Source organism: Canis aureus, chromosome 37 (assembly GCF_053574225.1).
Source record: "Canis aureus isolate CA01 chromosome 37, VMU_Caureus_v.1.0, whole genome shotgun sequence".
Lineage (NCBI taxonomy): Eukaryota > Metazoa > Chordata > Mammalia > Carnivora > Canidae > Canis > Canis aureus.
In genome coordinates, this window is record NC_135647.1 from 2964151 (window position 1) to 2984869 (window position 20719).

The 20719-nt window shown below is 42.5% G+C and overlaps 4 protein-coding genes and 2 pseudogenes across 4 annotated transcripts; 2 read left to right on the top strand and 4 right to left on the bottom strand.

Moving 5' to 3' along the window:
• Positions 1-1459: 1459 nt before the first annotated feature.
• Positions 1460-2606, bottom strand: LOC144306470 (histone H2A type 1-E-like; the record flags this gene model as incomplete). The annotated part of the gene is made up of 1 exon (XM_077885878.1): positions 1460-2606. A coding segment is annotated over one exon (408 nt), but the record flags the coding sequence as incomplete, so codon positions are not given.
• An 87-nt stretch (positions 2607-2693) lies between these two features.
• Positions 2694-6740, top strand: LOC144306836 (histone H2B type 1-A). Its single transcript, XM_077886444.1, has one exon. It carries the CDS (start codon positions 2867-2869, stop codon positions 3248-3250), a length of 384 nt encoding a protein of 127 aa, XP_077742570.1. The 5' UTR covers positions 2694-2866; the 3' UTR covers positions 3251-6740.
• LOC144306471 (small ribosomal subunit protein uS17 pseudogene) lies at positions 6339-9073 on the bottom strand (annotated as a pseudogene).
• A 6417-nt stretch (positions 9074-15490) lies between these two features.
• Positions 15491-16299, bottom strand: LOC144306835 (histone H2B type 1-A). The gene has a single exon (XM_077886443.1). It carries the CDS (start codon positions 16205-16207, stop codon positions 15824-15826), a length of 384 nt encoding a protein of 127 aa, XP_077742569.1. The 5' UTR covers positions 16208-16299; the 3' UTR covers positions 15491-15823.
• Positions 16300-16520: 221 nt separating this feature from the next.
• LOC144306834 (histone H2A type 1-A) lies at positions 16521-17252 on the top strand. Its single transcript, XM_077886442.1, has one exon. The coding sequence runs from the start codon at positions 16536-16538 to the stop codon at positions 16929-16931; it is 396 nt and encodes a 131-aa protein (XP_077742568.1). The 5' UTR covers positions 16521-16535; the 3' UTR covers positions 16932-17252.
• A 1167-nt stretch (positions 17253-18419) lies between these two features.
• Positions 18420-18525, bottom strand: LOC144306889 (small nucleolar RNA SNORD22; annotated as a pseudogene).
• Between the last annotated feature and the right edge of the window lie 2194 nt (positions 18526-20719).

Below are 20719 nucleotides of genomic sequence, written 5' to 3' on the forward strand. Positions count from 1 at the left end.
GTGAGGCATCACCCTACAGGTGTTAACTTGTACCTCATGTTATTTTCCTTCTTCTGGTATAGTAGAATCCTTTTAATATCCTTTTAAAAAAGATTTGTCTAGTACTCCAGAATAATATTAAATAATAGTAGGAAGAATAAATCCTCTAACAGTAACTAATAATGTTCCACTAAGAAACAAAAACTAGCCTACTAAACATACTGGCAAATAACTTTTAAGCATCTCCTGAGTTTAATGAAAGATTTCCTTTTTCCTTTAACTTCATAGAATTAAGTTTTATTTTATTCAACCTTCCAATAACCTTACATTCTTAGGTAGATCCCAATTTGTCATTATTTGGTAATTTTTTAAGGGCTGCCAGAGCTAGTTGTTTACATTTAATGGAAGATGTATTAATTAATTGACACATTGCAATATACTAGAACATGCTTTCTTTATTAGATTTTATCATATTTCTTCAAAACATGAGACTTTTTCAGAATCTGGAATCATTTCATTAGCTATTGACTTGTCTTTTCCTTAAATGTCTAAGAGGATACACACTTGGAAACCTAATTTTTGAGGTTGGTAGCTCATCAAAGGCCTCAAATTTTCACCACTTATCTTGGTTCTCACTTATAGGTTCAACTTAGCAATTTAGATTTTTTTCAGAAATTTTTACATATCATCGGTAGTTTTAAATAAGTAAACATGAAAATGTGTCCTAACACAATTCAGTTCTATAGGCTTGGACAAAAGTATTGTTAAAATAGGGGCACCTAGGTGGCTCAATTGAGTGTCCAACTCTTGGTTTTGGCTCTGGTCATGATCTCAGGGTGGTGAGATCAAGCCCCATGTTGGGCTTGGCACTGAGCATGGAGCCTGCTTGAGATTTCCTCTCTCTCAAATAAAAAATAAAAATAAAAATAATTTTTAACTTTGTGAATGTTTAAGGAATTTTTGCAGTTTGTTATAAATGTGCAGATTTTATGCTTTGCATTGTGTTTGGAGTTTTAATGATTTCACTTTTTTATAAGACTTGCATTTGGCTGCTTTCCTGTTTTTCAGTTGTTTCTGTGGGTTATTACTCATACGTAGTACTAAAGGATCAAGAAAATATTTGCTTCATTTTCAGTGGTTAAACCTTTTGAAGAAATCAGTTTCTAGTATTCTTGAATAATTGATAGAAAACTGTCTTATCACATTACTGACTCTAATATTGCTACTAGTATTTTACCATCAAAATAGTATTAGGGGGCACTTGAGTGGCTCAGTCTGTTGAGGGGCCCACTCTTGGTTTCTGCTCAGGTCATGATCTCAGGGTCCTGGAATTCAGCCCATCGCCAGGCTCTGCCATCAGCAGAGAGTCTGCCTCAGGATTGTTTTTGTCCCTCTGCTCCTCCCACCTACTCTCTAAAATAAATATATTTTTTTAATGGCATTGGGCGTTTCTGAGATACAACTAACACACTAAGAAATATACCCCATACCCATTTTTACTGTTTTTCACATAAATAGTAGGTGTGAGATATTTGTGCCTTTTATCTTTTGGCTAATTAACAAGTCATGGTTACAGATTTCAGGAGATGGGAGAATCCTAGAACTCTTGGAAGGAGATCCTTCCTTATACAGGCACTTGAAAAAATATGCATGCTAATTTGCTACTTGGCTGACCTCCTGTAGGCATGCTCTACAAATCCAAGAGTTGAGTTTACAGATCTCCTTCCTTTGCTTCTAATCTGTTCATGTAGTATAACTCTACCCTCATGAAAATGCAAACCCTAAAATAAGACTCTACATCTTTACTTTTTCATGGGGATTGTGCTGTCCCTACAGCCCTAAACGAAGTTTGCTCTTTTCCCAAGAAGAATGGCACTTCACCCCAGGACCTGCTAGATGGCTGTGGTCTACTCCGAAGGCCTAAAAAGATTCCATCACGAGTTCTGTTGTAAAAAGTACTGCACATTACAGTGAATTACTTCAGAGGCCTCTGTCACCAGTAACTAGAGAATTTTCAGTCCTTTTGAAAGAGTTGTGGTCGATTAGATCCTTAAGTGTTGGGGTTGAATCCGTTATTGTTCTAAGTTTTTGGTAAACCTAAGTTTTTTTTCTCAGAAATTGTGAGTGGCTCAGAAAAGAGCCTGTGGTTCAGTGTGGGTTTGTTTCCCCTCCACTCCAGAGGCTGGGGTCACCCGCTAGGCTTTAGTGCTTGTGAGGTGTTACTTCCCCTTGGCCTTGTGGTGGCTCTCGGTCTTCTTGGGCAGCAGCACGGCCTGGATGTTGGGCAGGACGCCGCCCTGCGCGATGGTCACGCGGCCCAGCAGCTTGTTGAGCTCCTCGTCGTTGCGGATGGCCAGCTGCAGGTGGCGCGGGATGATGCGCGTCTTCTTGTTGTCGCGGGCCGCGTTGCCCGCCAGCTCCAGGATCTCGGCCGTCAGGTACTCCAGCACGGCCGCCAGGTACACCGGCGCGCCCGCCCCGACCCGCTCCGCGTAGTTGCCCTTGCGGAGCAGGCGGTGGACGCGGCCCACCGGGAACTGGAGCCCGGCCCGCGACGAGCGCGTCTTGGCCTTGGCGCGAGCCTTGCCGCCCTGCTTCCCGCGACCCAACCCAGCCAAAGAACTGATACATTATAACGGGAAAAAAAATCCGTTAGGGCTGTACCTGGCCTATTTATAGTCTGACGGTAGGTTGTGCGTTGCTATTTGATTCGGCGGATAGTCTACCAATCAGAATGTTCCTGGAATCACCTTATTTGCAAGCACACCCCTACCCATAGCCCAATCAGATGTTGGCTGCCCCGTACGTCATTGAGCGCTGTGCCTATAAATACCACCTTTGGCGTCCTGGAGTGCCAGTTGTTAGGCTCACTGGAGTTTAATCAGTGATGCCGGAGCTGACTTCGAAGGGCACTACCATCTCCAAGAAAGGCTTCAAGAGAGCTGTAGCCAAAACCCAGAAGAAAGAGGGAAAGAAGCGCAGGAGATGCCGGAAAGAGAGCTATTCTATCTACATCTATAAGGTGCTGAAGCAGGTGCACCCCGACACGGGCATCTCGTCCAAGGCCATGGGCATCATGAACTCGTTCGTCAACGACATCTTCGAGCGCATCGCGGGCGAGGCGTCGCGCCTGGCGCATTACAACAAGCGCTCGACCATCACGTCCAGGGAGATCCAGACGGCCGTGCGCCTGCTGCTGCCCGGGGAGCTGGCCAAGCACGCCGTGTCCGAGGGCACCAAGGCCGTCACCAAGTACACCAGCTCCAAATAAGACGAGTCAAGTTACCAGACAAGCGTTATAACCCAAAGGTTCTTTTAAGAGCCACCCACATTTTCCAAAAGACTGTAGGCTCTTAGTTGTAATATATGTGCGTAGGTCTAATGACCTAGAAACTGTTGGTCCGACAAGCAAAGAGATTTCTTCTGATTGCAAGGTTTATTTTGCTCACACCATCTACTATGTTTGAGAAATAAGGTCTCAGTGCTTGCATGACTATCTTTTAGTTCTTAATACCTTACTGCTTTGTTTATGCATCTACAGCATTTTCAGTGGGACTTGAGATCTAGGTGAAGCAACTCAGAGAAGGGAGTTATTTGAACAAGTTCAAATGTGTCCTCCGGGAGGTCCTTACAAGGGCTATGAAGGCCATGAGGCATATGGCTTGCCTTTCTCCAGAAAACCTTATTACTATATAAGTACTTTGTATCAGATGACAGCAAAAGGAGCCTAGAGCTGTGGAAAGACTTTACAGCCCTTAGGACAGTCTAGGGTGGGAGCATTAGTTGGAGCTGTTTTGCTTCCTCTTTACATTGGCTGTGGTGTGTGAAAAAAATTCCTGTAGGTCAGGCTAACTGCCCATAAGCTACTATTTGAGGCCCAAGGCCCAGATTTTCTTGGTCTGATTTCATCTAAACATTTATTCCAGTTTCTAATCTGTGCTATTTGTTGAGAACAGGTTCACAGAGTGTGTGGAGATCTTGCTGTGTCAACTATAATTCACACTAGAACCCAATAATCTGGCTAAAGCATCAATTGGCAAACAAGTAACAGTAACAGAATTAACTTTTTTTCATAATTTCTTACAGGTTATAATAGAGTTACTTGTTTCTTGTTTTGTGATTGGATCGTTAAAATTGAGTTTGTGCCCTGAATTACTGGACTCGAATACCGAGATGTTCCAAATTGTAGATACTGGTAATACAGTATTTATCAAAATAGGATGCCCAGTATGCAAGTCAGAAGACTGGGGGTACAAGACCTAATCTGTCATAATCATGTAGACTCTTCTGAGCCTACAAGCATTTTAAAAAATCAGTGAAAAAGGCGAAGGAAATTAACAAAAAAGAAGGGATCAAATTATTACTACTTCCCAGAAACCTGTAGTCAGCTGGAATCCTCAATTTGACTGTTAACTTTTATTTTTATTCTTCCCTTTTTAAAAAGACTTAATATATATACATCTTCTTTACAAAAAAATTAAAATAAAAGCAAACTTTAATACCATTTGATTGAATATGTATAGTAAAAATTCATGGGAAAAAAGGGTCACATGCTTCTATACATAGTGAGACAGCCCCTGCAGAACCTCTGGATGCCTTAGCTGGGAGTCCTTGAAGGAGCTAATAGATGGTACATCTGTGCCAAATTGTATAGGAAGGAGGCATCATCTTCAGTCAGGGGTCCCAGCTGCCCTGATAAAACCTCATGAAACAGCACAGGTCCCACATCTTTATCAACTTCTGGAGTTGAAAAGTATTGTTTTTCAGGCTGGTTCTTTCCCTTAGCAGCGTGTATTTAAGATTTATCCATTTTTGTTATGTGAATTGATATCTTGTTCTTTTTTATCACTAAGTAACTCTTTTGTATGGCTATACCACAGTTTGTCTATTCATTTACCTATTTCAAGGGATCTTGGTTGCTTCCACTTTTTATCCATTGTGAGTAAAGTTGTTGTAAGTATTTGTGTGCAGGTTTTGTTGACATAACTTTTCAAACAGTTGGGTAAATATCACCAAGAGCACAATTGCTGGGTTGTATGTGTCCCTTTATAAGGAACTGCTAAACTGTCTTCCAAAGTGGCCGTGTCATTTAGCATCCTCACTAGCAATGATGGAGAATTCTTCTTGTTCCATACCCTTGTCAGCATTTGGTAATGTCATGTTTTAGATTTTAGCCATTCTGACAGGTGTCTAATAGCTTATTGTTTTAATTTGCATTTCCCTAATAACAGTTATGTTCAGGATCTTTTGATATGCTTATGAGCCATCTGTATATCTTTTTGGTGAGATGTCTGTCCTATCTTTTGCCTATTCTTTTCTTTTTAAGATTTTATTTATTTATTCATGAGAGAGAGAGAGAGAGAGAGAGAGGCAGAGACATAGGCAGAGGGGAAGCAGGCTCCATGCAGGGAGAGACGCTCAACTGCTAAGCCACTCAGGTGTCCCTCTATTGCCTATTCTTTCATTGGGCTTATTTTCTTACAGTTGAGTTTCAAGCATTTCTTAAAATATATTCTAGATACAATCCTTTACACATACATGATTTGCAAATATTGCAATATGAAATGAAAGGCAGACTTTTCATTCTCTTACCAGTGTCTTTAGCAGAGCATACGTTTCTAATTTCAAAATATTTTGAAATTAAATGCAAGCCACATTATAATGAAATATATCGCAAGTCACACAAATACTGGCTACATATGGCACTTTAAGCTTTCCAGTAGCCACATTTAAAGTAGAAAAAATAAACCAGTGAAATTAATTTTAACCAAATATTTTATTTAATCCAATATGTAAAAAATGTTACAATTTCAACATGTAATAAAGGTAAAATTATAGCAATTTACAGTTTTAAAAATTAGGTCTTTGAAATCCAATAGGTATTTTATACTTAGAGCATGTTCTTAGTTCAGACTTGCAACATTTCAACTGCTCAATAACCACATATGGCTAGTGGCTACCATACTGGACACTATAGCACTAAATTAACTCTAGGCAGCCTAAACCACACTCCTTGCTCTAAACACCTATGGCAGACTCACAAATTTGTAACTGCAATCTAGGGCTCTCCATGAATTCCAAACTAGTAAATTCAACTGCTTTCTCAACATCACCATTTCAACATTGTGCAGCCACATCAAAATTCTCTCCACAAGGGTTCACAATCTCTCTTGACAGTGTTTTCAATCTCCATGGTTCATTGTATCCAAGCCAGAAATATGGTATTTTTTTCCTTGTTAGCTCCTTTTTTCAGTTTCCACTTCAATCTATCTACAAGATATGTTGATTTTATTTCCTATATATTTTTGTTATCTGACCACTTTTCACCTTGTCCACTGCCACCGTTTTTGTCCAGACCCTGTCATCTATCTCACATCTGGATTATTGTCCCTAGCTAGTCTCACTATTCTTAATCTTGTCTCCTTAAAATCCACTCTCCACTCAACTGACAAATATTAGATGAGAAAAATTTTTGTTTTCACTAAACAATAACTGAAATTTAGCATTCCTTTCAATTATGAATACTGCATAGCAAACAGACCCGTCATACTAGCCATACCTGTGGCTATGTTGACATTGGAAATCACAGCCATATTCCTAGCACTTTCCTGTGGTTACAGATATCTCAAAATATTGTTAATGCTCACGAGAACCTAAAAAATATTATAATTGTTATTTTACTCTGAAGTGCCAATGAAGAAACACAAATATAACTATATCAAACATTTAAAAATATTTTGAAAAAAATAAAAATAAAAATATTTTGAAAACTATTTCAATCTGGTGTTGTTTTATTATTAAAGCTCATATTTTGGGGTGCCTGGATGGCAGAGTCTTGGTTTTGGCTCATGCTGGGGTCCTGAGAGCAAGCCCTGTGTTGGGCTCTGTGCTCATCGTGGAGTCCACTTGAGACTCTTTTTCTCCCCACCCACCCACACTTTCTCACTCTCTCTCTCTCAAATAAATAAATAAATCTTAAAAGAAAAAAGCTCATAATTTATTGTATTTAATCAGATATTTATCCTAAGATCTATATAAGATCAACTAGACTTCCAAAGAAATCTATAGTACAGTACGTTAAGAACCACTGTCTAAGGATTCCAGCAAACATCTTACTCATAAAGTATACTGGAGACAGTTATAAAAATCAGATGACAGAATTCCACTAATTATCCACTTGGGGTCAGATGACTGAATTTTAGCTTTTAGACTGATTCCTTCCTCCAGGATGCAGACTCTCTGGCCACAGAGTCCTGGGATTGCTAGGCTATCCCATTACATCCATGCATGAGTGTCTGCCAGAAACACACATCATTGTTTTATCAATGAAACAATTTCTCACATTACTTCTGCTATCAAACCCCTATTGTGAGTGGAGATGAAGAGCTGAAGAACTTGTAGGTCAGATGGTAGCTAACATTATCTGGAAGGTGAATCTTTATGAGGAAATTCCATTTATCGGTTTCCCTAGGGCAGCTGCAACAAGTTACCACAAACTGAGCGTCTTAAAACAATAAATATTCTTTCACTGTTTTGGAAGTCCAAAATCAGAGGGTTGGCTCCTTGTGGAGGCTCGTAGAGAGACTCTGTTCCATGTCTCTCCCTGGGCTTCTGGTGGTGGCCAGCAGTCCTTGGTGTTTTGGGCTTGCAGCTGCATCACTCCAGTCTCTGCCTGCCTCCGGCTTCAGATGGCCCTCTGTTCTGCATCTCTGTGTCTGTAATGTCCTTCTCCTTTCTCTTATAAGGATACCTTAAATCCAGGATGATCTTATCTCAAGATTCTTTTTTTAAGATTTTATTTATTTGAGACAGCATGAGAGAGCATGAGCTGGAGGAGAGGCAGATGGAAAAGGAAAGGAAGACTCCCCACTAAACAGAGAGCCTGATGCAGGGCTCCGTCCCAGGACTCTGGGATCATAACCAACTGAGCCACCCAGGTGCCCCTCAAGATTCTTAATTATGCTCTATTTCAAGGTCACATTCATAGGTATGAAGGGTTAAGACTTGGACATGTCCTTTTACAGGGCACAATTGAACCCATTACATATCACAAATTAACAAACTGCCCCTAAGGTTTAGCCTAACATCGATTCACACAAAATTTACATTATGCTATCTGGGCTGAAGTGATTTATTGACTGATGAGTGGGAAAACAACTCTATTTTGTTTGGGGTTGGCAGGTCCTGTCTCAGAACCTTTAGATTGCTTCTTGATGCCAGTGGGCTTGGTGACCTTGAGCTTGTTGAAGTACAATGGTCTTACTCAGGGGTGGCAATTGACTACTGTGATGATGTTACTGATCTAGACATCCATAAAGCAGGAGGATAGGTATAGGGACATGTTCTTATGATGTTTCTCTAAGTAGTCGTACTTTCAGATGTGGTAGAGGCAGTCTTTCTTGATGACTAATGGTCCTCTTTATCTTCATCTGGTCACCATGCCAAACACCATTCACCCTCAAATGGAGATACTGCCAGTAGAGGGGCATTTCTTGTTAATGTAGGTGGCCTCAATTGCCTCGTTAAGCATCTGGAACTCCTAGACTGATGTTCTTGTGGTATCATGGGAGATTCTTCTTGCCAGTTTCTCCAAGCAGGACTTCTTATTTTGAAAGATGGTTGGCTGCTTTGAGTAGGCAGGCTCACTCTGAATATCTACAGTCTTCCTGGTCACCTGAGAAAAAGCTGGACTGAAGTAATTTAGACTAAATTACAGACCACACAAAGCCTTTTTGGGGGCACCTAATTATCCCCCTCATTCATAACTGAGCGAAGCCTTGTGAGTTTATGTCTGCATCACTGACTAGAAAGGAAACACAATGAGAGCAAGGACCTCCTCTGTCTTACTCTCTTACACACACACATTCACTTATTGAGCAAATGTTTGAAGTATAAAGGAAAAGGAAACACAATTTTAAAATCTTTTTTGGAAAACAAAATAAAGAGTAATAACAAAATGTAGCCACTTTCTCTGACTAGCCCTCCACTAAAGGGAGAGCCATACTTGCCTGCTGGAGCAGTACAGTGAGGACTTAAATTGGTCTGGCCCATTCTGGTTCAGCTCCCTGGGTTTCCTTTGCTATGCATACCTCATGGTCCCATCTGAGATGAGACTGGGAAGTTACTCCTTTGAGAGCTGAACCAATAGAGGTCTTTCTCCTGTTCTGGGTTCAGAGGTATTATAGCTTTAGGGGAATTATACCATGTTGAGCACCTGAGCTCAACAGGCTCAGGTGCTCTGTCCTTTTTCCAGCCCTCACCTTATTGGCACTTGTTATGTTTTCTGCTCTGTAGCATAGTAACACCACAGTCTAGAATTAAGGAGAGACCACTAATACCGCTCCTGCTTCCAGGGCACATCTCAACCAGTAATCATTGCAGTGATATTAGGGTGAAGTAAACAGCTAGAGGTGCTTAGAGTGGGGAGCACCTTCAGGATCTGCTTTCCCCAGTTCTCAAACCCAACTTCACTGTATTTAAAGCAGAGCCCTAGCTCTGCTGTGGCCCTTTCCACAGAAAATTCTATCTTGCCAATCCTCTATTACTTGAGGTTTGAGATGCCAGCAATAGGCAGGCAGCACCTTTCTTAAAACACACATTTTAAAAACCTGAAATAACAATAACAACAAAAACCCCTGTGTTCTCACTGCTTTCCCATAGATTGTCTTGGACTAAAGCTTTCCTCTTATTTGTCTGATATTATGCTAGTCTTCCAAGGTCTCAAATCCATTCAAACCTCCTTTGTGCCACCAAGTTCCTGAAAGGTGGGTTCTTGGTCTGCATTTGGTCTGCAAATCTGATCTAAAGAAAGAATTTGACCAACTGCTTTCCTTTTCTAATAACAAATGTTTCCAAGTTCCTAGTGGAAAATGAAGAAATTCATATCTCTCAGCAACTCTTACATATTAACGAAAATTCAGAATATTTACAGAACCTGAGGGAATAAGGGGGAAACATAGCTTACAGGAAAAAAAAAGATAGTTTAAATGCTTACATTAGGGAGGGAGGGGCAAGCTGGTGGAAGAGTAGGGTCCCCAAATCACCAGTCCCCACCAAATTACCTAGATAACCTTCAAATCATCCTGAAAATCTACAAATTGGGCCTGAGATTTAAAGAGAGACCAGCTGGAATGCTACAGTGAGAAGAGTTCGCCCTTCTATCAAGGTAGGAAGACGGGGAAAAAGAAATAAAGAAACAAAGGCCTCTAAGGGGGAGGGGCCCCGCGAGGAGCCGGGCTGAGGCCGGGGCGAGTGTCCCCAGGACAGGAGAGCCCCGTCCGGGAGGAGCAGGAGCTGCACCGACCTTCCCGGGCGGAAAGGGGCCCGCAGGGAGTTGGAGCAGGACCCAGGGGGGCGGGGATGTCCTCGGGCTCCCGGGGACAGTAACAGACACCTGCGCCCCGGGAGAGTGCGCCGAGCTCCCTAAGGGCTGCAGCGCGCACGGCGGGACCCGGAGCAGCTCGGAGGGGCTCGGGGGCGGCTCCACGGAGGGGGCTGCGGGGCGGGAGCAGCTGGGGGGGCTCGGGGGCGGCTCCGCGGAGGGGGCTGCGGGGCAGGAGCGCGAATCCAACAGCGCAGGCCCCGGAGCACTGGGCACCAGGACAAAGCCCAGGATCCGGCCTCCCCCCCGGAAGGCAGAGGCCGGGAGGGCCCAGGACAGCGAGGACGCTCCTGCCCCGAGCTGAGCAGATCAGCGGCCCCGCCCGGAGCCTCCAGGCCCTGCAGACGGAGAGCTCCGGAGTTCCTGCGGGGCCTGAATCCAGGTTTCCAGAGCTGGCCCGCCACTGGGGCTGTTCCTCCTGCGGCCTCACGGGGTAAACAACCCCCACTGAGCCCTGCACCAGGCAGGGGCACAGCAGCTCCCCCAAGTGCTAACACCTGAAAATCAGCCCAACGGGTCCCTCTCCCAGAAGACCAGCGAGACGGACAAGTTCCAGGGGAAGTCAAGGGACTTAAAGTACACAGAATCAGAAGATACTCCCCCGTGTTGTTTTGTTTGTTTGTTTGTTTGTTTGTTTTTCTTTTTGTTTTCCGTTTCCCCCACCCTTTTTTCCCTTTCTTTCTTTTTTTTCTCTTTTTCTTCTCTTTTTTCTTTTTTTCTTCCTTTTTTCTACTTTCTCTTTCTCTTTTCTTTCCTTCTTTCTATCCTCTCTTTTTCTCCTTTTCCCAATACAACTTGTTTTTGGCCACTCTGCACTGAGCAAAATGACTAGAAGGAAAACCTCACCTCAAAAGAAAGAATCAGAAACAGTCCTCTCTCCCACAGAGTTACAAAATCTGGATTACAATTCAATGTCAGAAAGCCAATTCAGAAGCACTATTATACAGCTACTGGTGGCTCTAGAAAAAAACATAAAGGACTCAAGAGACTTCATGACTGCAGAATTTAGATCTAACAGGCAGAAATTAAAAATCAATTGAAGGAGATGCAATCCAAACTAGAAGTCCTAATGACGAGGGTTAACGAGGTGGAAGAACAAGTGAGTGACATAGAAGACAAGTTGATGGCAAAGAGGGAAACTAGGAAAAAAGAGACAAACAGTTAAAAGACCATGAAGATAGATTAAGGGAAATAAATGACAGGCTGAGGAAGAAAAATCTACGTTTAATTGGGGTTCCCGAAGGCGCCGAAAGGGACAGAGGGCCAGAATATGTATTTGAACAAATCATAGCTGAAAACGTTCCTAATCTGGGAAGGGAAACAGGCATTCAGATCCAGGAAATAGAGAGACCCCCCCCCCAAAAAATCAATGAAAACCGTTCAACACCTCGACATTTGATAGTGAAGCTTGCAAATTCCAAAGATAAAGAGAAGATCCTTAAAGCAGCAAGACACAAGAAATCCCTGACCTTTATGGGGAGGAGTATTAGGGTAACAGCAGACCTCTCCACAGAGACCTGGCAGGCCAGAAAGGGCTGGCAGGATATATTCAGAGTCCTAAATGAGAAGAACATGCAACCAAGAATACTTTATCCAGCAAGGCTCTATTTCAAAATGGAAGGAGAGAAAAGAGCTTCCAAGACAGGCAGGAACTGAAACAATATGTGACCTCCAAACCAGCTCTGCAAGAAATTGTAAGGGGGGACTCTTAAAATTCCCCTTTAAGAAGAAGTTCAGTGGAACAATCCACAAAAACAAGGACTGAATAGATATCATGATGACACTAAACTCAGATCTTTCAATAGTAACTCTGAACGTGAACGGGCTTAATGACCCCATCAAAAGGCGCAGGGTTTCAGACTGGATAAAAAAGCAGGACCCATCTATTTGCTGTCTACAAGAGACTCATTTTAGACAGAAGGACACCTACAGCCTGAAAATAAAAGGTTGGAGAACCATTTACCATTCAAATGGTCCTCAAAAGAAAGCAGGGGTAGCCATCCTTATGTCAGATAAACTAAAATTTACCCTGAAGACTGTAGTGAGAGATGAAGAGGGACACTATCTCATACTTAAAGGATCTATCCAACAAGAGGACTTAACAATCCTCAATATATATCTCCCGAATGTGGGAGCTGCCAAATATTTAAATCAATTAATAACCAAAGTGAAGAAATACTTAGATAATAATACACTTATACTTGGTGACTTCAATCTAGCTCTTTCTATACTCGACAGGTCTTCTAAGCACATCTCCAAAGAAACGAGAGCTTTAAATGATACACTGGACCAGATGGATTTCACAGATATCTACAGAACTTTACATCCAAACTCAACTGAATACACATTCTTCTCAATGCACATGGAACTTTCTCCAGAATAGACCACATACTGGGTCACAAATTGGGTCTGAACCGATACCAAAGGATTGGGATCCTCCCCTGCATATTTTCAGACCATAATGCCTTGAAATTAGAACTAAATCACAAGAAGTTTGGAAGGACCTCAAACACGTGGAGGTTAAGGACCATCCTGCTAAAAGATGAAAGGGACAACCAGGAAGTTAAGGAAGAATTAAAAGGATTCATGGAAACTAATGAGAATGAAGATACAACCGTTCAAAATCTTTGGGATGCAGCAAAAGCAGTCCTAAGGGGGAAATACATCGCAATACAAGCATCCATTCAAAAACTGGAAAGAGGGATCCCTGGGTGGCGCAGCGGTTTAGCGCCTGCCTTTGGCCCAGGGCGCGATCCTGGAGACCCGGGATCGAATCCCACGTCGGGCTCCCGGTGCATGGAGCCTGCTTCTCCCTCTGCCTGTGTCTCTGCCTCTCTCTCTCTCTCTCTGTGTGACTATCATAAATAAATAAATAATTAAAAAAAAAAAAAACTGGAAAGAACTCAAATACAAAAGCTAACCTTACACATAAAGGAGCTAGGGAAAAAACAGCAGATGGACCCTACACCCAGCAGAAGAAGAGAGTTAATTAAAATTCTAGCAGAACTCAACGAAATCGAGACCAGAAGAACTGTGGAACAGATCAACAGAACCAGGAGTTGATTCTTTGAAAGAATTAATAAGATAGATAAACCATTAGCCAACCTTATTAAAAAGAAGAGAGAGAAGACTCAAATTAATAAAATCATGAATGAGAAAGGAGAGATCACTACCAACACCAAGGAAATACAAACGATTTTAAAAACATATTATGAAAAAACAAAAAAACAAAAAAACAAAAAAACATATTATGAACAGCTATACGCCAATAAATTAGGCAATCTAGAAGAAATGGATGCATTCCTAGAAAGCCACAAACTACCAAAACTGGAACAGGAAGAAATACAAAACCTGAACAGGCCAATAACCAGGGAGGAAATTGAAGCAGTCATCCAAAACCTCCCAAGACATCAGAGTCCAGGGCCAGATGGCTTCCCATGGGAATTCTATCAAACGTTCAAAGAAGAAATCATACCTATTCTCCTAAAGCTGTTTGGAAAGATAGAAAGTGATGGAGTACTTCCAAATTCGTTCTATGAGGCCAGCATCACCTTAATTCCAAAACCAGACAAAGACCCCCACCAAAAAGGACAATTACAGACTAATATCCCTGATGAACTTGGATGTAAAAATTCTCAACAAGCTACTAGCCAATAGGATCCAATAGTACATTAAGAAAATTATTCACCATGACCAAGTAGGATTTATCCCCGGACACAAGGCTGGTTCAACACTCGTAAAACAATCAATGTGATTCATCATATCAGCAAGAGAAAATCCAGAACCATATGATCCTCTCATTAGATGCAGAGAAAGCATTTGACAAAATACAGCACCCATTCCTGATCAAAAATAACTTATATGTCTAAAGAGGAAAGGCTTACGATCAATCCCCAGTGACGCTGAAAAGGCATTTTCTAAAACTCAGTATCCATTCTTAACTTACAGTTCTCAATAAAGCAGACATAGAAGAATTCTTCCTCATTATAAAATACATCTGAGGAATCTGCAGAAGATTCTTCAGTAAATGAGGGAAAAACAAGAATGCTTGATCTCTTCATTGCTATTTAACATCATTATGAAGGCTCTGAGCCATTGAAATCAGATAGGAAGAAGAAATTAGAAGCAAACTAATTAAAAGGAGGCAGTAAAATGTTTACTTTCAGATATTATCACAAAAAAAAACAAAAAACAAAAAACAGAATTTACCAGAAAGGCAGTAAGAAGTCAATTCAATAAAGTATAATAGGATATAAAAATAATGCACAGAAATAATATTTTCACATACAATTAAATGCTAGATTTGAATAGGGAAATACACCATTTACAATAAGAGCAAACCCAGAATACCTAGAATTTCTCTGCCTGCAGTCATCCCGATTAGTGCTTTTACTTACTACATCCACTCATTTAGTGCTTCCTGTTATTTGCAGCCAAAGCATAATCTGAGTAAAAGCTGTGTCAGGTTTGGTCTGAAGACCTTTTTTTAAAGATTTTGAGAGAGGGCACAGAGGGGCAGAGGGAAAAGCAGACTTCCCCTGATGAGCAGAGAGCCTGGCACAGGGCTTGATCCCAGGACCTGGAGATTATGAGGCAAACTGAAGGTAGCGGGTTAACACACTGAGCCTCCCAGGCACTATTTATGAGAGGTTTTTATTAGCACTCTTACTTTTTGCCCAAGTAACCCTGAGGCTTTGGATATTCAGGGTAGCCTGTAGAGTGGTCACAGTTGACAGGGATGTGGAAGCTATGTGCTATCTGCTGGTTGCCAGTCTTCCTTGGCTGACTGGGATCCCAGTTTAGAGATGCTGCTCTTAACAGCAGGGTACAGACCCTCCAGGTCAATTCCTGGAGGGAATTCCAGCTAAGGTATGCAAGATACTCTGCAGAGGTGAGCTCACTGTGCACAAAACTGTGGAGCATTTTAGTTTTACAATTTTTGTGTGTCCAAATATTTTATCAAGTGGTATTGAAGCTTATTTAATTGCAAAGTATATATACATTTGTGAATCATGAGAAAGTGCTTGGATTCCAACTTAAACCACAACGATTTTGAAAAGGCCAGCTACATCCCTTGTGAGCCGTCTTCCCAGCAGCTATGTAAATATGTAACTACAAATGCTCCAGATAAATGTTTTTCAAGGAACTCTTGTTGAATTGCTCCGGATTTTGACAAGGTCAAGGTTCTAATGAAAAATACGGACAGCCTTAGGGTGGACATGCAGCTGAGCACCGTTGGGAAGAGTACTTGCATAATCAGCTTCAGTTGCAAGTATTGCACATCGCTATTTGGCCCTAAAATGGCTATGCAAGTTGCACTGTTCAAGCAGAACTAGCAGCTGAGCTTGGCACAATCTGTGACCTTTCAGAGGAAAGCCCACAGCCCTTCTCCAAAAAGCACATAAGGGGCTCTGAAAAGAGCCTTTGAGTTAGTTAGCCGTAAAGACGCTTACTCCGGCACGTTTACTTGGAGCTGGTGTACTTGGTGACGGCCTTGGTGCCCTCGGACACGGCGTGCTTGGCCAGCTCCCCGGGCAGCAGCAGGCGCACGGCCGTCTGGATCTCCCTGGACGTGATGGTCGAGCGCTTGTTGTAATGCGCCAGGCGCGACGCCTCGCCCGCGATGCGCTCGAAGATGTCGTTGACGAACGAGTTCATGATGCCCATGGCCTTGGACGAGATGCCCGTGTCGGGGTGCACCTGCTTCAGCACCTTGTAGATGTAGATAGAATAGCTCTCTTTCCGGCATCTCCTGCGCTTCTTTCCCTCTTTCTTCTGGGTTTTGGCTACAGCTCTCTTGAAGCCTTTCTTGGAGATGGTAGTGCCCTTCGAAGTCAGCTCCGGCATGACAAGTGTCCAGCCCCAGCGTTACAGCTCCCTGGTTCCAGCTCTAACGGCTCCACTCTCCCGTCTGCGCCGAGCAACGGAAAGGCGCTCAAGCGTTGGCAGAGCGGTATTTATAGGCACAGCGCTGCAGTGCCGCACGGAGCAGACACCATCTGATTGGCTGGCGGGTGGTGGCGTGAATGTAAATGAGGTGATTCTGGCCAGGCTTTCTGATTGGCCAGATGGCCATCAGCCAATCAGATAGCAACTCACAATCTACTGTCAGCCTATAAATAGGCCCCTTAGCGCTTCTGGCGGCTGTGGTCTCCCCTGGTAGATCAGCCTCGCGATGTCTGGGCGCGGGAAGCAAGGCGGTAAGGCACGTGCTAAGGCCAAGTCACGGTCGTCCAGAGCCGGCTTGCAGTTCCCGGTGGGCCGCGTCCACCGCCTGCTCCGCAAGGGCAACTACGCGGAGCGGGTCGGGGCGGGCGCGCCGGTGTACCTGGCGGCCGTGCTGGAGTACCTGACGGCCGAGATCCTGGAGCTGGCGGGCAACGCGGCCCGCGACAACAAGAAGACGCGCATCATCCCGCGCCACCTGCAGCTGGCCATCCGCAACGACGAGGAGCTCAACAAGCTGCTGGGCCGCGTGACCATCGCGCAGGGCGGCGTCCTGCCCCACATCCAGGCCGTGCTGCTGCCCAAGAAGACCGAGAGCCACCACCACAAAGTCCAAAGCAAGTAGCACTTCCAAGTCCTGAATCCCAGGGAGTGATCTGAACGTTGTGAGAAGAAAAACCAAAGGCTCTTTTCAGAGCCACCCAAATGATCAGTGAAGGCTGTGCATGTGCTGCCGTATATGTGATGTCCATACATGCGTGTACCTACGCAGTGAATCTTGGTAAAAATCCCAGGGTAGGGGATCCCTGGGTGGCGCAGCGGTTTGGCGCCTGCCTTTGGCCCAGGGCGCGATCCTGGAGACCCGGGATCGAATCCCACATCAGGCTCCCGGTGCATGGAGCCTGCTTCTCCCTCTGCCTGTGTCTTTGCCTCTCTCTCTCTCTCTCTCTCTGTGACTATCATAAAAAAAAAAAAAAAAAAAAAAAATCCCAGCGTACTGAAATGACCGTTGGTTCTACTAACTGGGCTCTCACCAAGCCTTCCTGATAAGTGGGCAGCGTTAGATTTTTTAAAAGGGTAAGGGTAGGGGTAGGGGCAGAGCAGCTGAAGCAGGCTCCAGGCTCTCTGTAGATCCTTCCGCAGGCTTTGATCCCAGACCCCGAGGGGAAACCAAGAGTCCTTCACCTAAACCGACTAAGCCATCCGGGCTCCTGGAACAGCAAGGTGTTTAGTTACCACATACTGGAGTGAGAAAGCACAAACTTACTAAAACCACCACTTCTCAGCTAATGTAAACAGGTGACTTTTAAAAAATGTTTTTAGAAAAAGAGCGAGCCTGGGCATGCAAGAGAGCATGGGGGTGGGGCAGGAGGGAGAAAATCCCAAGCAGGCTCCACGCTCAACCCGAGCCCTACCTGGGCTTGGCCTCTAGACCCAGAGATCGTGACCTGAGCCAAAAACCAAGTCCCTTGCTTAAGAGATTGAATCACCCAAGTGCCCTACAAACAAGGCAACTTTAATGCTAATATTTCAGCGAGTTAAGGACTATACTTCAGTGATGATTGAATAAGAACAAACAGGAAGGTACGCCTGGCTGGCTCAGTGGCTGGAACATGCGACTCCTCTTGATCTCACTGTTTCGAGTTCTAGCCCCATGTGGGTGTAGAAGTTACTTAAAATCTTTTTTTTTTTTTTTTTTGAAGGTTAAACTTTTATTCAGCAAGGCTCAAACAATTACATGCTAATTTCCAGCTAGGTTGCACCAAAAGGGACTTAAAATTTTCCTTTTGGGGGGATCCCTGGGTAGCTCAGCAGTTTAGTGCCTGCCTTCCGCCCACTACGTGATCCTGGAGTTCTGGGATTGAATCCCGCATCGGGCTCCCTGCATGGAACCTGCTTCTTCCTCTCTGCCTGTCTCTGCCACCCCCCTCTCTGTGCCTAGTGATATATAAATAAATAATAACCTTTAAAATTTTTTCCTTTTGTTATCCCTGAAGAATTGGATTCCTGTTATATAAAAGCTTCGTTCTTTCTTTAGACCTACAAAGAAGTATGTACAGTTGACTTCACCAAATGATTTATTCCCCTTTCCCATATTTAGAAATCCCTTATGATCCCTCAGACAGTTCCTTCTGGAGCAAGCTTCCTCCTTTCCCCCAGCCAGCCCCAGTGGGTTCACCTTTACAGGCTCTGGGACTTACTTAATATCTTTAAAAAAAAAAAAAAAAGGCAGGACAAGTGAAATCTTGTAGCTTTAACTGGTGGCAGTTCTACAGCACATAGATCTAACAAGGATGCAAGGTTTTCTTAAAGTATCCTCTAAAAAGGAATTTCCTTTCAGACATGCTAGTATCATTCAGTATCCTGAAATCTTCAGACGTATTAGTAAATCAAAACATAGCAAGTTAATCTTAAAATATAGGGCATATGTGAATATTCGATCTGGGTGGCTTCACACACTTTTAATATAAAGGAGAAGAATCATTTCTTAAAATGTAGAACAACATATATCAAAACAAAGGTTGGTGCGATGGAGAGATACTAATGTCAGTCTTATAAGAGTGAGGAATATGACAAGAATGTCATAATTATTTGAAATTATTAAGAAATTTTGGCCAACCTTTTCAAAAATTTTAACTACAAAAAAATAGTTTTTCAGTTGATTTGTTTGTACTGTGAACACTAAGAAATTGGAAAACAAATGAACATTTAGACTATCAAATGCAAAATTACAAAATATTCAGTAGTCTACCTTATCCAAAAGAAAAATAATCTCATTGGTTTAAAAAAAAAAAAAAAGAGGCCATTCCAGACACTTGAGATCTACACATAGGGTATGTATAGAAGCAGATTTGAAGGTATAAAGTTCTATAAGAAGTTAAAGGATGAGGCTAAAGTACATAGTATGTTGATTAGGGGAATTGGGTTATGAAAAATTTAACCATCTCTTGATTTAATGTACATAAATATTGATTAAGACATGCAGTTGGGGAGGGTACAAAAGGAAGGAAAAATTTTGAAGACTGAAAAATTGCACAGGTATGTTGAACAAAATTAGATAATGTTTAGATCACAACAATTACAATTTGTATGTGAAATTTTAAAATCAAGGAAAAATAATGGTATAATAGATAATCGTCTAAATGAGGGATATGTGAAAAATCTAAACAGAAAAGTTCTAAATAATTTATATAGATACACTTCCATCAAGCCAGTAGAGTTTAAGACCCCAGCTTTAAAAAAAAAAAGCAAAAACAAAACAAACAAACAAAAAAAACAGCCTTGCCAAAGCACAGAGTATGGAAAGGCAGAGGAGAAAGGAAATGACTTTGTAGTAGAGAAATCTAGCAAACACTATCTCAGCCAGGTGATCAGTGATAAGCCATGTTGATAGCATCTGCCTTTTTCTCCCCACTTACTTACTTACTTACTTACTTAATTTATTTATTTATTATTTTTTGATAGCATGTGCCTTTAGTATGATATGTTGAGAAGGACATTTCACTTCTTTGTTATTCCTCCCAACAACTCCATAATCCCAATTAAACCATGAGGAAAATACCAAACAAATCCAAGTTGAGGAACATTCTACAAAATATTGGACTATAAATCCTCAAAATTATTAAAGTCATCAAAACCAAGGAAATTCTGACAAATCTTAGCCCAGAGGTGGCTAAGGAGACATGACCATTAAATGTCATGTATTTTGGGTTGGATCCTGGAACAGAGGAAAAAAACAAGACAAGTTAGGTAAAACCTATTGAAATCCAAACAAAATTTAGAGTTCAATTTACTGCGATGTACCAATGTTAGCTCCTTGCTTGTGACAAATGCACAAATATTGACAATAGGAGAAACTGGGTGAGAAGCATACAGGAACTCTATCTTGACAACTTTTCTGTAAATCTAAAATCATTCCAAGTTAGCTTATTGAAAAGATCAAAACAAACTCAAGCTTACTGGAAAAAAAAAAAAAAAAAAACAGGGAAGAGTTCTAAATCCAAACACAACAAAAAATAAATAAATCCAAAAACAGATGAAATACAGCTCTTAATGTGACAGTAGAATTGGCTCTGAACAGAGTGTGGCTTAGGATGTTCTAGTGTCCTCCTAAAAAAACTTTGAGGGGTGCCTGGCTGGCTCAGTTGGTTAAGCTCCTGACTTTTGATTTCAGCTGAGGTCATGATCTCAAGGTCATGAGATTGAGCCCCCTTGTCAGCCTCCATGCTGGGTGTAGAGCCTGCTTAAGATTCTCTCCCCCTGCCTCTCCCCACCCCTGCTTGAGCTTTCTCTCTCTTAAAAAAAGCCCCTCATTTGTAGCCGGTGTACTTGGTGACAGGACACAGTGCCCTGCCCACTGTGTGCTTGGCCAGCTCCCCAAGCATCATTAGGCAGTAGCTGTCAGGAATTCCT